At 42.7% G+C, this 19,826-nt stretch overlaps 1 protein-coding gene across 1 annotated transcript; it reads right to left on the minus strand.

Annotated features, from left to right (window-relative positions):
* Positions 1 to 969: 969 nt before the first annotated feature.
* On the minus strand, positions 970 to 15,263 carry LOC110494948. The gene is made up of 13 exons (XM_036949139.1): positions 14,949 to 15,263; positions 14,125 to 14,253; positions 13,436 to 13,567; positions 5,603 to 5,722; positions 5,276 to 5,407; positions 4,748 to 4,831; positions 3,742 to 3,894; positions 3,307 to 3,352; positions 3,184 to 3,223; positions 2,959 to 3,088; positions 2,490 to 2,678; positions 2,035 to 2,207; positions 970 to 1,932 (listed from the first exon to the last, which is right to left on the minus strand). Exons 1-13 carry the CDS (start codon positions 14,955 to 14,957, stop codon positions 1,671 to 1,673), a joined length of 1,599 nt encoding a protein of 532 aa, XP_036805034.1. The 5' UTR covers positions 14,958 to 15,263; the 3' UTR covers positions 970 to 1,670.
* Positions 15,264 to 19,826: the final 4,563 nt, after the last annotated feature.

A 19,826-nucleotide genomic window follows, 5' to 3' on the forward strand; every position in this document is an offset into this window, starting at 1 on the left:
TATTTTCTCAGCTAAAAGTCAGAAGGAACAGAAGAGTAGCTCAATGAATAGGCCTATGCTACAAATTAAACGCAATTTTTAATACATCTCGTTAATAGGCTATATAACCAGTTCAATGTCAATAATATAGTTAAAATCACTAATGCCCCGGAAGCTCTGCCATCCGAGGTGAGACAAAAAAAATTACAGGAGTATTTTATGTTTTTTTGTCTGGGAGTCGGACTTAGCAGTAGTACCACAACTGTCATCGGGGACGGGGAGCGAAGAATCTGAATCTGGGTCCAAGATAGGGTCTTGGCGGCATTGTTTGGAGGTGTGGCTTGGCCTGGTGCGAGCACCTGTTCTTGTCCAGCCCAGAGAGCTGTCATCATCGGTGGAAGTGCATGGCTTGGGACTCCACCGGTTTGCCCTCTTTGCTGCTAGAATCAGCGAACCGGGGCTCGTCGTCCTCGTAGGCTTGTCATTCTCCACACCGACTGATGGACATTGCTGCATGCTGATACAATGCACCAGCACATTTCTTTGGTTCAGAGATTGTGCCTCTTTTCTCATAGTTGTCGGTTAGACGTGGTAGCAAATTGTTTCAACTCTCTATAGATTACGTTTAGCTAAAATTATATCCACTGTTAGCTACATGGTAGGCTACTGCCTTAAATCACTAATCGTGTCACACACAAATATATTTTAAAACAAACATTTAATTGGCAGATTCATTTTTATAATTTTTTCACAATTGGATAATCCCATAAACACATCACCACCAAGGATAGTGGGATTCGGGAGAAGTAGGAATGGGGTGGGGGCGGGAACAGCAGCAACGCTATGAGCTGGTGGCTGGGGTGCCGCGGGCGGTGTAGTAGCCGATCAGGGGCGCCAGAGGGCGGCAACCAATTGCCAAAATGCCTCCCCAAAAATCAAGTGCCGGGCATAATTTTGCCTAGAGGGAGGGCCGGCCCTGATCATTGCACCGGAAAGTACATTATCAGTTATAATATACAGACAGTCCTACAAGGTCCATTGAGAGATTAATTGAAATTTGAAAAAAAGGAACATGACTAAATCTATGTCTTCTAATTATTTATTTATTCACAACATTGGTTTATATGACAATAGATTTGACAATGGAAAATGTTGCAGTGATTCTGAAACCTGGTAGTGAACTGAAACCTGGTAGACAACATACCACAATGTTCTATAAATAACCATTTCTAAAAAGTTTTAGACAAAGGGTTCTGTTATGGTTACAACTCTTATGGTTATTTTTAGAAGAGAATGGAGAATGATCTCAAAAGGTTATTTATTCTGGTTTAATAGCAATGTTATATTTTTAAAATTCCATCGGTTTTTACTATTGTGTCTATTAACAGAATCAAGTGCGCTAGCGCTGGAACTGCTCAGGGTCCCTGAGGAGAGAATTGAGAACTACTGACTGTCAACCAGTCTCAATTCACAAGACACTGACCTTAAATCATGTAATCGCATAACATCAAGTCCAATGAGCCGCCACCAACATTTAAAATTTCACTGGAACCATCACCCTTCCCAAAGAAGCCTTGAGGAAACCACATTTTTGTGTGTGTGTAGGGCTGTCGATTAAGGCAGAGGGGTTGGGTTAAATGCGGAAGACATTTCAGTTGAGCAACAGACCAGGTATCCCCCTTTCCCTTTCTTCAGAGGATTAGATTATTTTCAACTAGCTCATATTTGACCTTGATCACTTCATCCAGCCCTTCATTCAGCTGCTGAGCCACTTCGCGTATCTTTCTCCCAAACTTGGACTCCAATCCCTTCTTCAGCTTCGGGCCACCTTTGCCATCCTCCTTCTGGGTAAAATAGATATCCATGCCCAGAGCAAAGCCTTGGAGCATCCCCGATGCCTTACTGCTGGCATCTATGGCACTGGAGCTACCCACTCCTGTCACTATGGCCACCCTGGTTTAGGTTAAGTTTTAAAAACATGCAAATATAAAAAAAATAAATAAAGATAATATATTTCCAGACAAGAGTAAATGCAGTATATTATTAAGATCATACCTGACCACTCTGACGGCCTCTGTGTCGACCTCCTGTCTAGTTGAGAGGTTGTGCTTCCTCAGGTGCTCCATGCCCACATTGATGAACCTCAAGCAGGCTTCAATGTCACCCATCAGGGCCAGGTAGTCTTGAAGGATCAACTCAATCTTCTTCCTGTCCTGTGCACTGCTCACCTAAGAGAGATGAAGAATTTACTTCCTGGAATGAAGAGGAGTTGGACAGTGATGTTATGCACAGTACTTCTCAACATTCGTTTAAGTATCTAAGTTCCGAAGGGAAAACTTAGTGAATTTATCTGAGTGAGTTTCATGGGAAACTAACTTGGCTCCCAGGCCAAGTTAAATTCCTGGTGTCTGTCCAATCAAGCATGAACCATATTAATATATTAAGTGTGCCATCATCCTGCAGATGCTCTATAAATATAGTTTGATTGTGTTTGGATTCTAACAGCTCACTTTGTTAGCAATAACTGCAGAGGCCCCTGTGACCCCTCCAGCTGCAGCTACACCGACACCGACCACTGTCAAGGCCAGTGATGCCCCTAGGGTGAAGGGGGCGAGGATCACCCCTGCTGCAGCCGCCACCCCTCCAACCGCCCCCGTGGCGCCCCCGGTGATGCCAGCAATCTTGGTTCCCTTGGAAACCTTGGATAGAATTAAATTGTTGATTTGAATGGAATGAACTCTAATGGAATTGTAGAATTGTATTTAAATCTGCTTGGGGGTAATTGATGTTAGTTACAGGCTTACATTAAAAATCAAAGGCATTACAAGCGTATACAGTAGTATTCTATAGTGTTCCTACCTTGTTTAAGTTGTCTGTACACTAGACTTAAGTGCTACCTTGTCTAAGTAGTCTGTACAGTAGGTCATCATGCTCCTACCCTGTCTACGTTGCCTGTACAGTAGTCTTTAGTACTCCTACCTTGTCTAAGTTGTCTGCGATGCTGATGAGGTCAATGATGTGGTTCTTTAGGGTCTCGCCATGCTTAGTCAGGAGGAGGTTGTACAACTGCAATGCATTCTGGAACCGCTGGGCTTTCTCTTTGAACAGTCTAGAAATAGAAGGTCATCAGTATGGAGGGTGGTTAGTGACAGAATATTCAAATGTACACACTTTTGTTAGCTGGGTCTAAACTAAATAACTTACTTTGCTTCTCCCTTCGTGGCCAGTTTAGGGTCTTTCCATGCTAAAAAGGCAGAGGAAAATATTAAAGTTGCACCTAAACTATGCTGGAAATTACAAAGTACATTTTGAAGCTGTGATGCTCACGTTCACTTTTCACCTTCTCCCACCATTCCATCAGACGATCTGCATCCTGATGGAAGAATTAAATGAAAGGGTGAAATGAGAATGACAAATGGTTGTGGTCAAATTGTCATTAGTGATGATTCTTTGGGAGGTTCTGTATGTAACAAACCCACATGCATGTAAATAATATAATACACAATGTATTGATGCCTGACAGCTTAGTTGAGCTGTTCATGGTTATACATAGGCCCAACAGCCGCTAGTGGTTGTGGTTTCATTCCTGTCTTTTGACCACTTTGGGTTTTACGGTGTATGGTGAATTTTCCAGTCAATTCTGATCGTGGATCAGTTTAGCATATTTCCCCCCCTAATTGTTACTGTTAGGACTGGGGAAGTGGAAGCTGATCCTAGATCTATACCCAGGGGAATCATCACGGAGCAGGTTCACGGTCATACCTTGATGTTATCTTCTTTTTCCTCTTCACTAATGCTGCTTTTTGAGAGTGTTTTGATTCTGCCTTTCAGAGGGAGTGCCTGCTTTAACGGCAATGGAGGAGGTGGCCTTACACAGTGAACATAGGTTGCACATATCCGCTGTTGAACTGCTACCTAAAACAATAGAAATACAATAAACTTTATTTCAGGACACTTTGTTTGACCTGTAATAAAGGATGACACGTCGGGCCGGTTTGCCAGATTAAGATCAAGCCTAGTCCCAGTAAAAACTATTTCAAAAGAGAATCTACATAGAGAATGGTCCCGTGTGGCACAGTTGGTAGAGCATGGCGCTTGCAACAATAGGGGTGTGGGTTTGATTCCAATGAAGAAAAAAAAATGTTGCTCTGGACAAGAGCGTATGCTACATTTTTAAAAAGCATTATTTAAACAAATTTTTACAAAATCATGGACTAGGCTTAATCTGGGTCTGGGATATCAGGCTGGTCTCAGAATAGATGTAACATAGTAAACGAAAATCAGTGGCACTCAAATGTATATGTAATGTTTGGTATGGTTACATAAGACAGAAGGTTACTTAAGGCAAAAACTAAAGGAGGATGGATGGGTTGGCGTATAAAGTGAATGTTGAGCAACCCAAAATGTGCATGTTCAAATCGCCTCATGGACAACTTTGCAACTACTTGCTACTTTGCAACTAGTTAGCTAACCTTTACCCCTAGCCTAGCAAACAGACATCTAGCTAACGTTAGCATTAGCCACCTAGCCAATGTCAGCCACCACAAATTGGAATCTAACATATGTATTACAATTTGTAACATATTGTAATTCATAACATACGAAGTGTTAAATACACAATAAATACATATACTAATTTGAGTGTCACCGATTTTTGTTTACTGTTACATCCACCCCCAAGTCCAGGAAACCGGCCCTTGAAGTATAATGTGAAAAACGTAAAAACAGTATTTTGTAGCTGGCTGACTGATCCCTTCAGGTGTCTCACCGTACGAGTTTCATGCGTAGCAAAAACCTCTTCATAGATATAGTCATTGGATTCTTCTCTGTCAACGAAGGCAGGCGACCCGAACTGGAAGAACAATGAACAGCTCGGAAAAACCAAGCATTAGTGTTATGATTAAATACTGTATTCTCCGTATAGCTCATTCTAATATTTCTACTACTGTACATTGTAGTTACAACCTTTATACACACCACATATGTATTATATACTGGATTCTTGACAGCTCACTGTAATATATATACTGCTGTACTCTGTCATTCTTAGTATATTGTGGAAGTTCTCAGTATACATACATAGATTGCATTTGGATTACCGTTCCAGTGTTATTTGGGTTGTTAATTGGATTCGTTGAGACAATCCTTACTTGTTTGGCATTATACTCCATTGTTAGGAGCTAGTAACATAAGCATTTCGCCGCACACTTTACAACATCTTCTAAACTGTGTACGCGACCAATACACGATTATTTGATTTAAGCTTAGTGTTAAACATCTGTTCTCTCTGTCTCACCGTACGAGTTTCCTGCGTAGCCAAAACCTTTTCGTAGAGAGGGGGAACGGAGTCCTCCCTGTAGATGACGGCAGGCGGACCAACAGGACAACGCACCACCAGCTGCTTGTTCTGGTCCTCTTTAGCTTCAAACTGAAAAATAACATTCAAGTCATATTCAGAGACAGAACTTACGTCAAAGTGCACAAACTTCCGCTCAAGACGAATTTCCACTTAGTTGTTCGTTAAATGTCAGTGGGAGACAGAGAAAATGCAACATGAGTGGAAGTTAGGATTCACTCTCACTGTATATGAAAGAGAAGTGTGTTGCTGCACCAGATGAGATACCTTCTTAATGAATTCAGACACACTCCCCCCATCCGGAGGGTCACAACCGCCTTCTTGTGGAGGATTCCTTCCCACCGACCTCTGGGTCACAGGGGGCGGTTTCTGGGCGGTGCCTGGCTTCTAAGATGTCAGTTACAAAAAATAAAATAGAGTCACACCATAGTTATACACACACACACACGGTACAAAACATTAAGAACCTCTTCCTAATACCGAGTTGTACCCCCCCTCAACCCTTTTGCCCTCAGAACAGCCTCAATTCATCTAGACTCCGCTGCCTCCCCAGTTGTGTCAAGTTGGCTGGATGTCATTGGGTGGTGGACCATTGATACACACGGGAAACTGTTGATCTTGAAAAACCCAGCAGCGTTGTAGTTCTTGACATAAACCAGTGAACCTGGCACCTGCTACCATACCCCTTTCAAAGGCACAACTTTTGTCAAGCCCATTCACCCTCTGAATGGGACGCATACAGTCGTGGCCAAAAGTTTTGAGAATGACAAATATTAATTTTCAAAGTTTGCTGCTTCAGTGTCTTTAGATATTTTTGGCAGATGTTACTATGGAATACTGAAGTATAATTACAAGCATTTCATAAGTGTCAAAGGCTTTGATTGACAATTACACAAAGTTGATATAAACAATTTTTGTAGGGTTGACCCTTCTTTTTCAAGACCTCTCCAAATCCGCCCTGGCATGCTGTCAATTAACTTCTGGGCCACATCCGGACTGATGGCAGCCCATTCTGCCATAAGCAATGCTTGGTGTGTCAGAATTTGTGGGCTTTTGTTTGTCCACCCACCTCTTGACGATTGACCACAAGTTTTCAATGGGATTTTCCTGGCCATGGACCCAAAATATAAATATTTTGTTCCCCGAGCCACTTAGTTATCACTTTTGCCTTATGACAAGGTGCTCCATCATGCTGGAAAAGGCATCGTTCGTCACCAAACTGTTCCTGGATGGTTGGGAGAAGTTGCTCTCGGGGGATGTGTTGGTACCATTCTTTATTCATGGCTGTGTTCTTAGGCAAAATTGTGAATGAACCCACTCTTGGCTGAGAAGCAACCCCACACATGAATGGTCTCAGGATGCTTTACTGTTGGCATGACACAGGACTGATGGTAGCGCTCACCTTGTCTTCTCCGTACAAGCTTTTTTTCCGGATGCTCCAAACAATCGGAAAGGGGATTCATCAGAGAAAATGACTTTACCCCAGGCCTCAGCAGTACAATCCCTGCACCTTTGGCAGAATATCAGTCTGTCCCTGATGTTTGTCCCAGAAAGAAGTGTCTTCTTTGCTGCCCTTCTTGATGCCAGGCCATCCTCCAAAAGTATTTGCCTCACTGTGCGTGCAGATGCACTCACACCTGCCTGCTGCCATTCCTGAGCAAGCTCTGTACTGGTGGTGCCCCGATCCCGCAGCTGAATCAACTTTAGGAGACGGTCCTGGCGCTTGCTGGACATTCTTGGGTGCCCTGAAGCCTTCTTCACAACAATTGAACCGCTCTCCTTGAAGTTCTTGATGATCCGATAAATGTTTGATTTAGGTGCAATCTTACTGGTAGCAATATCCTTGCTTGTGAAGCCCTTTTTGTGCAAAGCAATGATGACGGCATGTGTTTCCTTGCAGGCAACCATGGTTGACAGAGGAACAATGATTCCAAGCATCACCCTGCTTTTGAAGCTTCCAGTCTGTTATTCGAACTCAATCAGCATGACGGAGTGATCCCCAGCCTTGTCCTCGTCAACACTCACACCTGTGTTGACGAAAGAATCACTGACATCATGTCAGCTGGTCCGTTTGTGGCAGGGCTGAAATGCAGTGGAAATGTTTTTGGGGGATTCAGTTCATTTGCATGGCAAAGAGGGACTGCAATTCATCTGATCACTCTTCATAACATTCTGGAGTATATGCAAATTGCAATCATACAAACTGAGACTTTGTGAAAATTAGTATGTGTGTCATTCTCAAAACTTTTGGCCACGACTGTTTTAAATGTCTTGACATGGATTGTGTACAATCTTATTTAACCTGTCCCCCCCGCTTCCCTTCACTGTTTGAAGTGGATTTAACAAGTGACATCAATAAGGAATCATAGCTTTAACCTGGATAGTCTATGTAGTGGAAAGAGCAGATTTTCATAATGTTTTGTACACAGTGCGTTCAGAAAGTATTCCCACCCCTAGCCATTTAAGTCTTTCCATAGATTTAAGCCAATTGAAGTAAAACCTGTCAACTACAGTAGGCCACTCAGAAACATTCAAAGTTGTCTTGGTAAGCTACTCCAGTGTATATTTGGCCTTGTGTTTTAGGTTATTGTCCTGCTCAAAAAGGTGAATTTGTCTCTGTTGAAAAGCAGACTGAACAAGGTTTTCCTCTAAGATTTTGCCTGTTATTAGCTCAATTCCATTTATTTTAAGAAATCCCTAGTCTTTGCCGATGACATGCACACCCATAAATGGACGCCAGAGGACAAAAATCAGTTAACCACCTAACTGAGGAACTCAACTTAACCTTGCGCAATACCCTAGATGCAGTTGCACCCCTAAAAACTAAAAACATTTCTCATAAGAAACTAGCTCCCTGGTACACAGAAAATACCCGAGCTCTGAAGCAAGCTTCCAGAAAATTGGAACGGAAATGGCGACACACCAAACTGGAAGTCTTCCGACTAGCTTGGAAAGACAGTACTGTGCAGTACCGAAGAGCCCTTACTGCTGCTCGATCATCCTATTTTTCTAACTTAATTGAGGAAAATAAGAACAATCCGAAATTCCTTTTTGATACTGTCGCAAAGCTAACTAAAAAGCAGCATTCCCCAAGAGAGGATGACTTTCACTTTAGCAGTGATAAATTCATGAACTTCTTTGAGGAAAAGATTATGATTATTAGAAAGCAAATTACGGACTCTTCCTTAAATCTGCGTATTCCTTCAAAGCTCAGTTGTCCTGAGTCTGCACAACTCTGCCAGGACCTAGGATCAAGAGAGACACTCAAGTGTTTTAGTACTATATCTCTTGACACAATGATGAAAATAATCATGGCCTCTAAACCTTCAAGCTGCATACTGGACCCTAGACCCTAACTAAACTACTGAAAGAGCTGCTTCCTGTGCTTGGCCCTCCTATGTTGAACATAATAAACGGCTCTCTATCCACCGGATGTGTACCAAACTCACTAAAAGTGGCAGTAATAAAGCCTCTCTTGAAAAAGCCAAACCTTGACCCAGAAAATATAAAAAACTATCGGCCTATATCGAATCTTCCATTCCTCTCAAAAATTTTAGAAAAGGCTGTTGCGCAACAACTCACTGCCTTCCTGAAGACAAACAATGTATACGAAATGCTTCAGTCTGGTTTTAGACCCCATCATAGCACTGAGACGGCACTTGTGAAGGTGGTAAATGACATTTTAATGGCATCGGACCGAGGCTCTGCATCTGTCCTCGTGCTCCTAGACCTTAGTGCTGCTTTTGATACCATCGATCACCACATTCTTTTGGAGAGATTGGAAACCCAAATTGGTCTACACGGACAAGTTCTGGCCTGGTTTAGATCTTATCTGTCGGAAAGATATCAGTTTGTCTCTGTGAATGGTCTGTCCTCTGACAAATCAACTGTAAATTTCGGTGTTCCTCAAGGTTCCGTTTTAGGACCACTATTGTTTTCACTATATATTTTACCTCTTGGGGATGTCAATCGAAAACATAATGTTAACTTTCACTGCTATGCGGATGACACACAGCTGTACATTTCAATTAAACATGGTGAAGCCCCAAAATTGCCCTTGCTAGAAGAATGTGTTTCAGACATAAGGAAGTGGATGGCTGCAAACTTTCTACTTTTAAACTCGGACAAAACAGAGATGCTTGTTCTAGGTCCCAAGAAACAAAGAGATCTTCTGTTGAATCTGACAATTAATCTTAATGGTTGTACAGTCGTCTCAAATAAAACTGTGAAGGACCTCGGCGTTACTCTGGACCCTGATCTCTCTTTTGAAGAACATATCAAGACCATTTCAAGGACAGCTTTTTTCCATCTACGTAACATTGCAAAAATCAGGAACTTTCTGTCCAAAAATGATGCAGAAAAATTAATCCATGCTTTTGTCACTTCCAGGTTAGACTACTGCAATGCTCTACTCTCCGGCTACCCGGATAAAGCACTAAATAAACTTCAGTTAGTGCTAAATACGGCTGCTAGAATCCTGACTAGAACCAAAAAATTTGATCATATTACTCCAGTGCTAGCCTCTCTACACTGGCTTCCTGTCAAAGCAAGGGCTGATTTCAAGGTTTTACTGCTAACCTACAAAGCATTACATGGGCTTGCTCCTATCTATCTCTGTGATTTGGTCCTGCCGTACATACCTACACGTACGCTACGGTCACAAGACGCAGGCCTCCTAATTGTCCCTAGAATTTTTAAGCAAACAGCTGGAGGCAGGGCTTTCTCCTATAGAGCTCAATTTTTATGGAACGGTCTGCCTACCCATGTCAGAGACGCAAACTCGGTCTCAACCTTTAAGTCTCTACTGAAGACTCATCTCTTCAGTGGGTCATATGATTGAGTGTAGTCTGGCCCAGGAGTGGGAGGGTGAACGGAAAGGCTCTGGAGCAACGAACCACCCTTGCTGTCTCTGCCTGGCCGGTTCCCCTCTTTCCACTGGGATTCTCTGCCTCTAACCCTATTACAGGGGCTGAGTCACTGGCTTTACTGGGGCTCTCTCATGCCGTCCCTGGAGGGGGTGCGTCACCTGAGTGGGTTGAGTCACTGATGTGGTCATCCTGTCTGGGTTGGCGCCCCCCCCCCCCCCCTTAAGTTGTGCCGTGGCGGAGGTCTTTGTGGGCTATACTCAGCCTTGTCTCAGGATGGTATGTTGGTGGTTGAAGATATCCCTCTAGTGGTGTGGGGGCTGTGCTTTGGCAAAGTGGGTGGGGTTATATCCTTCCTGTTTGGCCCTGTCCGGGGGTGTCCTCGGAGTGGGCCACAGTGTCTCCTGACCCCTCCTGTCTCAGCCTCCAGTATTTATGCTGCAGTAGTTTATGTGTCGGGGGGCTAGGGTCAGTTTGTTATATCTGGAGTACTTCTCCTGTCCTATTCGGTGTCCTGTGTGAATCTAAGTGTGCGTTCTCTAATTCTCTCCTTCTCTCTTTCTCTCTCTCGGAGGACCTGAGCCCTAGGACCATGCCCCAGGACTACCTGACATGATGACTCCTTGTTGTCCCCAGTCCACCTGGCTGTGCTGCTGCTCCAGTTTCAACTGTTCTGCCTTATTATTATTCAACCATGCTGATCATTTATGAACATTTGAACATCTTGGCCATGTTCTGTTATAATCTCCACCCGGCACAGCCAGAAGAGGACTGGCCATCCCACATATGCTCTCTCTAATTCTCTCTTTCTTTCTCTCTCTCGGAGGACCTGAGCCCTAGGACCATGCCCCAGGAATACCTGACATGATGACTCTTTGCTGTCCCCAGTCCACCTGACTGTGCTGCTGCTCCAGTTTCAACTATTCTGCCTTATTATTATTCGACCATGCTGGTCATTTATGAACATTTGAACATCTTGACCATGTTTTGTTATAATCTCCACCCGGCACAGCCAGAAGAGGACTGGCCACCCCACATAGCCTGGTTCCTCTCTAGGTTTCTTCCTAGGTTTTGGCCTTTCTAGGGAGTTTTTCCTAGCCACCGTGCTTCTTCACCTGCATTGCTTGCTGTTTGGGGTTTTAGGCTGGGTTTCTGTACAGCACTTTGAGATATCAGCTGATGTACGAAGGGCTATATAAAATAAATTTGATTGATTGATTGATTGATAAATGATGCAGCCACCATGCTTGAAAATATGAAGAGTGGTACTCAGTGATGTGGTGTTGGATTTGCCCCAAACATAATGCTTTGTATCCAGAACCGATGTTCCCTCTGAGCTGCATGCCTGCGCTAGCACGCAGCTCCCCCGGGACTGCAGCACAGAAGAAATATCAGTGCACACAGAGAAGCATGAGATTGAACATCACTCAATTTTCTCGAGTTTTCCCCCTTAGTGTTACATATCCACATTTCCCCTTTACTGTGGGAGTTGTGATCGAATCAACACAATATTAGCCACTTTCAATTTAACATACCGAAATAAAAAACGATCTACGCAAGAGATTGTTGTAGGCAGAACGCATCAAAGTAGAATTCTATAGCATTGACAGGCACGACCCATACTCTACACAGACCCATACTCTACACAGACCCATACTCTACACAGACCCATACTCTACACAGACCCATACTCTACACAGACCCATACTCTACACAGACCCATACTCTACACAGACCCATACTCTACACAGACCCATACTCTACACAGACCCATACTCTACACAGACCCGTGTGCCATAACCAGATCAGAGCTGCAGTAGGCCTATATGCAAACAGACTCATTGCCATATATAGATCTGTGCCATTCACTTTGAACTGGACTGTGTTTACAGCATGAGCGGTCATGAGTAGATGCGCTTGAAATCAAAGCGAGAGCTACATATAGTGACAATGCATTTTATTTTGTAAAGTGGCTTCTTGTATCAAACACCAGAACATTTTCAGTCACCTTGTCTGAAGGACAAGTGGATCAACAGGTTCATGTCAAGCCCTGAATTTTTTTTTTCAAAAGTCTCATGGAATGTAGGCCTACATTGAACGCCACACATTAGCTGCTACTGTAGGCTGAATGATAGAACAGCTATTTCCATGTTAAAATGTAACGTGATACATCGTCTTCATTGTAAGCCCCTCTAGTAGGCCTTCATTATAATGAAATAGTCACAGTAGCCTACTTGACCACTTTAGTTAAGTGGGTACAGCCTCAGTGTTCTGCACTCAGCAGACCAGACATACTCACTGATGCTACTCTCTGCCTATTGTCTACTTAGCTTATTCATGCCGGTCTCAAAATACAACACTGCCCATTTAAGCAAAAAAATAAAATAAAACTTTTCAAAGATGTCCAGAAATGCAGACGTTTTGTGCTCTTGTAGGAAGCAATCGCTCCCCCATTGCTGACTACAAATGACCTAGAACTGGGCTAATAACCAATTATACTTTTCTAGTTTTGAACACGTGTCGCTACATGTACCTAAAAACAAGCCATTTACTCTTGCGTGGTTCGTTTTGCTTCGGTATGCTTGCATTGAAAGTGGCTAGTGTTGATTCAAACAGTAGAGAGAAAGGTTTTTAGTGTTAACGGGGAAAACAGAAAGTTCAGTGTTGTCTTGCTTCGCTGCTTACAGAGAAAGTCGCCTGTATATAGTATGCTATATTTTTTGTTCTACGTAATTTTTTAGTATTACATTGTTATTGATTTCTGCAATGTTGGGGTTAGACCTTCAAGAAAGACATTTCACACGTCTACCAGCTCTCACATCAGAGTTAGATGTTCATCCATGTTTCTCAAACATCAACTTCTTAATTGTTTAAGGTTAACCATTCACTCTGAATTGTTTAAGGTTAAGCATTCACTCTGAATTGTTTAAGGTTAGGCATTCACTCCAAATGGTTATGGCTTAAAACAAAAATACAGAAAACGACTTCATTGTTTGATTCGAACATGAAGCCTTTGGCATCAGGGGCAGATGCTTACGCCATCCCCAACGCCCTAGCAAAACTGAAACCTTCTTGAAGGTAACAGCGCTCACTGTTGCCCCTAGTGGCCAGGTTCCACTTCATTTCCCAACATCCTCAGACATAGATGGACATTGAATACTGACTTGTATCATGGGTGACCTGACTGGTTGTCAATGGTTGATTCCAATTCATTGATTTATGGACAGTCTCTTACTCTGCCTCTATCAACCCCTGGACCGGATGTGTGTGAGGGAGAGGAGGGACCATAGCTCCATCTCCTCTGGGGCTTACTCTCCTCAGGCTTGCTCCTATTGATTTTCCTGGGGTGGGGCACTGGAGGTGGAGGCTGTGGGTGAAGAATGTATGGGTGGGTGTTAAGATTCATACTGTATGAGAGCAAAGTAAAAGAGAATAATGCATATTGCTGCATCAGATGAGATGCCTTCAGACACTCCATCCTGAGGGTCACAACCACCTTCTTGTGGAGGACTCTCAACCATCCCTTATTCTGGGCCACAGGGGGCAGCTTCTGGGCTGTTCCTGGGTTCTAACAATTCACATTTACAATAACAGTTTCACACTATAGTTATATACTGTACATCATGGTATACCACTGCAGTTCTAATATAAATACATTTGAGTCCATTTATATTTCAAACCATAGGTCTCTCAGAGAAGAGTTAGGTGGAGAGCCATGGTGGATGTCCTACGCTCCCCAGGGGGCCAAGAGGATGAAGTCAGGTGAGTCATACCATAGTTAAAACTGCAGTTCAAATAGTAAGGAATGCAAGTCAATAGCCATGTCAAAGGTAGTGCACTATATAGGGAATAGGGTCCCAAATGGCTCCCATTCCCTACATAGTGCACTTCTTTTGACCAGGGCTCATGTTGTCAGTCTCTTACTCTGCCTTCACCAAGCCCTGGGACAGATGGGTCTGGGGGAGAGGGACCATAGCTCCATCTCCTCTGGGGATCACTCTCCTCAGGCTTGCCCATACAGATGTTCCTGGGGTAGGGCACCAGAGGTGGAGGCTGTGGGTGGAGGGGGGGGGGGGGGTTAAGAACGTATGGGTGGGTGTGAAATAGAAGCCGAGGTGGCTGATCGGACAGTGAGGAGGAGACAGGACGAATTGGCCAATAAACCTTGTACAGAAAATAACAGGACGTTAACATAAATACTTTAATAAATCTAAATATTCTCTGTATACTAGCCAGGCAACAACTCTTGGCCTTTAAGAAAACTCAGGTATGACTGTACTCTACCCAACCTGTTAACTGCCCAGCCTGCTCTCCCGCCAGCAAAGACCAACTGAGCACTCCCAGTAGGAATGTTCCATCATGATAGCCCCAAAACACATCTACCATAAATGCATAATTTATCTTAAGTAAAATGTTATCAATGCAATAGTTTTAAATCTGCCTAAATATGCTTTCTTTTTTTTTTGCAGTGGTAAAGGAACCCTGGATGTAATTGCCTCGTCTATCCAGTTGGACGAGACATTTCAGCTGTTGACACTGCGCCTTGCCATTCCACCCCTTTCACTTTCAGCCTGACTTTTTACATGTAGATTGTGTGAAAAACAAAATGCATTTACTGTGACACAACAGAGAACTACAAACATCTGTCAAACACGGTGCTGCACAATGTTAGTTTCCACTTAAAATTATAAGCTTATCAATTGCACTTCAGTCATAAAACTCCACAGGTAAATGAAAAAGTACCTTACCTTTGCCATCTCAGATATACCAGTATTCCCCTGTCTGAACGTCTCTGGATATTGGTCTTGTCCTAAAGCACGGTTTACCTCATACACTTCCTCTCCTTTCTCCACTCACAATAGGAGAGACTTCTTTGTGTGCATCAATCTACTATTCGGAGGGCAGTGCCTAGAAAAGCAGGTTTTTCTGCATCAACTTGATAACACCATGCAACGGGGACTACAGAGTCAGTTATGCAGCGTTTCCCCCCAACCCTGGTCCTGGAGTAGCCCCAATAGTACACATTTTTCTTGTAACCCTGGACACGCACACCTGTTTCAACTTGTCAACTAATCATCAGGCCCTCAAAGAGTTGAGTGAGGTGTGTTTGTCCAGGGCTATAATTAACTGTATTGTTGGGGGTACTGGAGGACCAGGGTTGGGAAACACTGCCATATAACTGTAATCCCCGGTGCAGTTATACGGTACACTTTTACAAGGCCCATTGAGAGATTCAGTGAAATGAACATGACTAAATAATTTCTCTTTTAATGATTTGGTTCACAACGATAGATTGGACGATGAAACATGGTAGCCATTCTGACGCACAACTGAACCAGACTGAATGTACCCAGTTGGTCTCACTAATGCAGGGTCTCCCAGACCAGGGGTGGGCGCGAGAGAAAATGTGCACTTGGTTCATAGAACCGGGGTTACATTAGTAAACTCCGGTTGCCGCTAGTTGAGGTTGTAATAAACAAACAGAGCGCTTTATGTTTTCTTCCTGTGTAGAGACAGTGTACTTTTACATTGAAAAAGAAAATGCCACTTGGGGCCAATTTCCTATTTAGAGCTGACTGACTGTGATGCTTTCATTTTGTCTCACCGAACACATTTCCTGTGTAGCTGAACTGGACTCCTCTCTGTCAACAATAGAAGGTGGCCTGAGAGGAGTAAAAAAAGATATTCAAGTCATTTCAGAGACCATGCACTCTGGGGAGAAATGTAACCGCCACTCAAGTAGAATGGTCACTTAGCCATGCATTTAGCCATGCATTGATGTCAATGGGAGACAAAGTGAAAATACAGTTCAAACAAAGGAATTTAAGACCATGTACAGTGAGAATACAAAACATTATGAACACCTCTTTCCATACATAGACTGACCAGGAAAGCTACGACCCCTTATTGATGTCACATGTTAAAATCACTTCAAATTAATGTAGATGAACCAGAGGAGTCAAGTTAAATAAGGATTTTTAAGCCTTGAGACATGGATTGTGTATGTGTGACATTGAGGGTGGACGTGTAAGACAAAATATTTAAGTGTCTTTGAACAGGGTTTGGTAGTAGGTGCCAGGCGCACCGGTTTGTGTCAAATTTTAACGGTGCTGGGTTTTTCCACACTCAGTTTCCTGTGTGTATCAATAATGCTCCACCACCCGAAGGACATCCAGACAACTTGACAACTGTGGGAACCATTGGAGTCAAAATGGGACAGCATCCCTGTGGAACACTTGACACCTTGTAGAGTCCATAGCATGACAAATTGAAGCTGTTCTGAGGGCAGAGGGGGTGGGTTGATTTGAATCTCTTGAGTTATGGACAGTGTCTTACCCTGCCTTCACCAACCCCTGGGTCAAGTGTATCTGAGATACAGAGGGCGAACCAATTCTCCATCTCATCAGGGGGTCACTTTCCTCAGGGTTGCCCAGAAAGCTTTTCCTTGGGTGGGGCACCAGAGGTGAAGACTGTTGGAGGAGTGGGACTGAGTTTCTGAACATTTCTACATGATGTGGATGCTCTACCAGGATTACAGAATCTTGAATGAAATGTTAATAATGATAATATACTAACCTCCCTTGTTATTGGTGAGAGGTTAGCGTGTCTTGGGGGTATGATATTTGTGCTTCAACTTTCTTACTCATTATACAGGATTATCTGTAATTATACTAGCGTCAACATTATGTAGAAATGTTCAGAAACATTCTATTCACAAAATTGACTCCAAAATGGCAGTACATTATTTACCATCATTTATTTTGGGCACAAAATAATCTGAAACAAAAACAAACAGCAAATGCATCCAACAAGTTTGTAGAGTCACAAGCTTGATGTAGTTATTGTGTTTTAGGAACATGGGGCCAAATCAATGATGAATATAAACCCTTGATTGGTGATGCTGTGCGTTATTGGCCATTGAAAGGCTTTGAAGCAACAGGTCAGCCATAATGGCACTCCCCAGTAGGCGCAGTCTTCCATAGGAATGAATGGAATTCTACAGTATTTACATTAAATATGCCATGGACACAATGACATGTATTTAAGGGTATTATTCTGGTGACCGATGCTTGATAAATAAACGTATTCTCGCTTTTACCCAAAATAATCTAATCATGTAGCCTAGATTAGTTTACCCGTGCTGCATCTGCGCGCTGTTGGCTAATGATGGGTCGATCTCGAACGGACGGCTCTTTCTGAGCCGATTGTTTTGGTGAACGTCGTTGGCCGAATCGAATCGGTAGAAGAGTCGTTCATAAAATACCGGAGGCACTCCTGATTTGTGTCATAAAATAAAACTTTACAATAACTGTAATAGGCCTACCTGAGTTTCAACAAATGCCTGAAATCAATTGTTTGTCCATGCAAGTAATGTTTTATTGTGTGATATAATTCAGTCAATATCTGATTGATTTTACAAGTTCAGTATCTTCATCCATCGCAAACAGCTTCGATAACCGTTACTACTTTAATCTAAATATATTGGTAATTAGACAACTTCTAGATATTATGCAGCAAAAACAGCGACATCGGATTTTAGTAACCTTATGGGCCTGTTGGGACACAAGTCACGTCGGATTTGACGAATATCTACTTTGTTTGACCAGCTTTTTTGAACGGCCGCTAACGAAGGCGTCCTATGTCCCACGGTCTGTATTCCATCTACTGCACGTATGGTACATTTCCAAATATTCTCATTCAGTCAACACATGAATTGTTAAATCAAACCAGCCTCGGAGTCCTACTATTCCACAGATAAGACCCTTACCATTTCAGATGTCAGTCTTTTGTCACAAAGCAGTTTCTCACTGATATTCTCCCAACAGAGAGGAGACTGGTTCATTTATGTGCTGCACCTGCGATATATTTATTCTGGGGTCAGTGCCTATAAAGGCAGGTCTTTCTCCATCGTCACCTTGATACGGTCATATCTAGACTGGATACAGCTTTTGTCAAATTTGACATCAAACGTTGATAGTTTTTAGCTAACTCTTTTCCTGACCTTAACCTAATTATCCTAACCAGCGCCAGATAGAGGCTACAACCCATAGGAATCTCCACCCAGTTTACTATTTTAAAAGGGTGGAATCACTCAATGGCACTGCTCATGCTAAAACTGCATTTTGGCTGCTTAGAGGCCTCTATCATTCTCTATGGCCCACCTCTTAGTACATGTCACTGGGTGGGAGTGTGATGCCTTTAAAACTCAATGTTACATTGTTTGACCTCACTGTGCTTGCACCATATTTAATTATGATGTTAGCCTACCTCTATCCAGAGCATTGTAGGCTATTAAGGCTGTGTTTACACAGGCAGGCCAATTCAGATATATTTCTTACACTAATTGGTCTTTTGACCAATCATATCAGATCTTTTTACATCGGATCATTTTTCAACTAGTGAAAAATAACACAGCCATTGAATCTGATCTTTTGACTTCCGATTTATACCACATCCATATGTGGATCTCTAACCTGGTACTAACCCAATCCTCCATAGATCTCGCCAGCTTGAAATGAGTTACCTGTGCTTCGTTCAGCCATTCCTAAGGGGAAAATGAATTGGCCCTCGTGGGGCAATACTTGTAAACACAGAAAGGGTTCAATAGGTGTTGGCCAACGAACCATGACTGAGTTAGTGCATACAAAAAGACGCCATTGGGACTACTATTACTTGCTCTCTACACGCGAACGGTCTGGACACTCAGATCAGATTTTGTTTTACTTATAAATTATTATTATAGATTATTTTTTACAACCCGTCGTTACCACGACAACCACCCCAAATTTTAAAGGAACAGTGGAATGTTGGTGTGCTATTTCAGAGGCTACATTAAGTGTGAATGTGCATATCGGATATGGATCAGGTGTGGACATTCAGAAAAAAAAGATTGTCTATAAAGAAAATCAGATTTGGGTTTTTAGGGTGGCTGTGTAAACACAGCCTAAGAGAGTTGGGCCGATTCATAATGGAATTCTCTAGTCTACACCACCGATTAAAGATGATGCACTCCCATCACCATTTATCCTCAGAATTCAGCTTATTCAAATTCAATCCATTGGTAGACCACAGCGCTTGTAACACCAGGGTAGTGGGCTTGATTCCCAGGACCACCGATATGTAAACTGTATGCACACATGACTGCATGTCTCTTTGGATGAAAGCGTCTGCTAAATGGCATATACAGCATAATGAATTGTTTCATGTGAATTTCTATTGCCTTTGTAATGATGTCATTGTCAATGTTACATTGTCTGACCTCACTATGCATCATCTTCGTCCGTCAAATTACTTTGAGTGGGTGGGAGTATCATGCATAGACAGAACAGCGTAAGCCTGACATACAGGGGCTATACACCCAGAATATGCTGTTCCGTTCTGTTGAAATACATTTTATTTGTATTATGTTTCTTAGTTAAGATGTGCCTAAACAATGAAGCATTTTCGTGATGGTCAATATTAAATGGAATTATTACTGTTTAAATGTAGCGGTTCCAAAGGCACACATCAGCAACTTGTATGGCCGGAGATACAACACATGTTTATGTTCATGGTAAATAACTGTGACAGCGCAATGATTTGCATGACAGTTAACGGCTAACACAAAATGTCATGACCGTCACACC

This window comes from Oncorhynchus mykiss, chromosome 17 (genome assembly GCF_013265735.2).
Source record: "Oncorhynchus mykiss isolate Arlee chromosome 17, USDA_OmykA_1.1, whole genome shotgun sequence".
Lineage (NCBI taxonomy): Eukaryota > Metazoa > Chordata > Actinopteri > Salmoniformes > Salmonidae > Oncorhynchus > Oncorhynchus mykiss.

Coding starts and splice junctions, on each gene's coding strand:
- LOC110494948 (XM_036949139.1), bottom strand. Junction 5,723..13,435: donor CAGGGGTTGATAGAGGCAGA/GTAAGAGACTGT, acceptor CTGACATCTTAG/AAGCCAGGCACCGCCCAGAA. Junction 2,208..2,489: donor CTGCAGTTATTGCTAACAAA/GTGAGCTGTTAG, acceptor CATCTCTCTTAG/GTGAGCAGTGCACAGGACAG.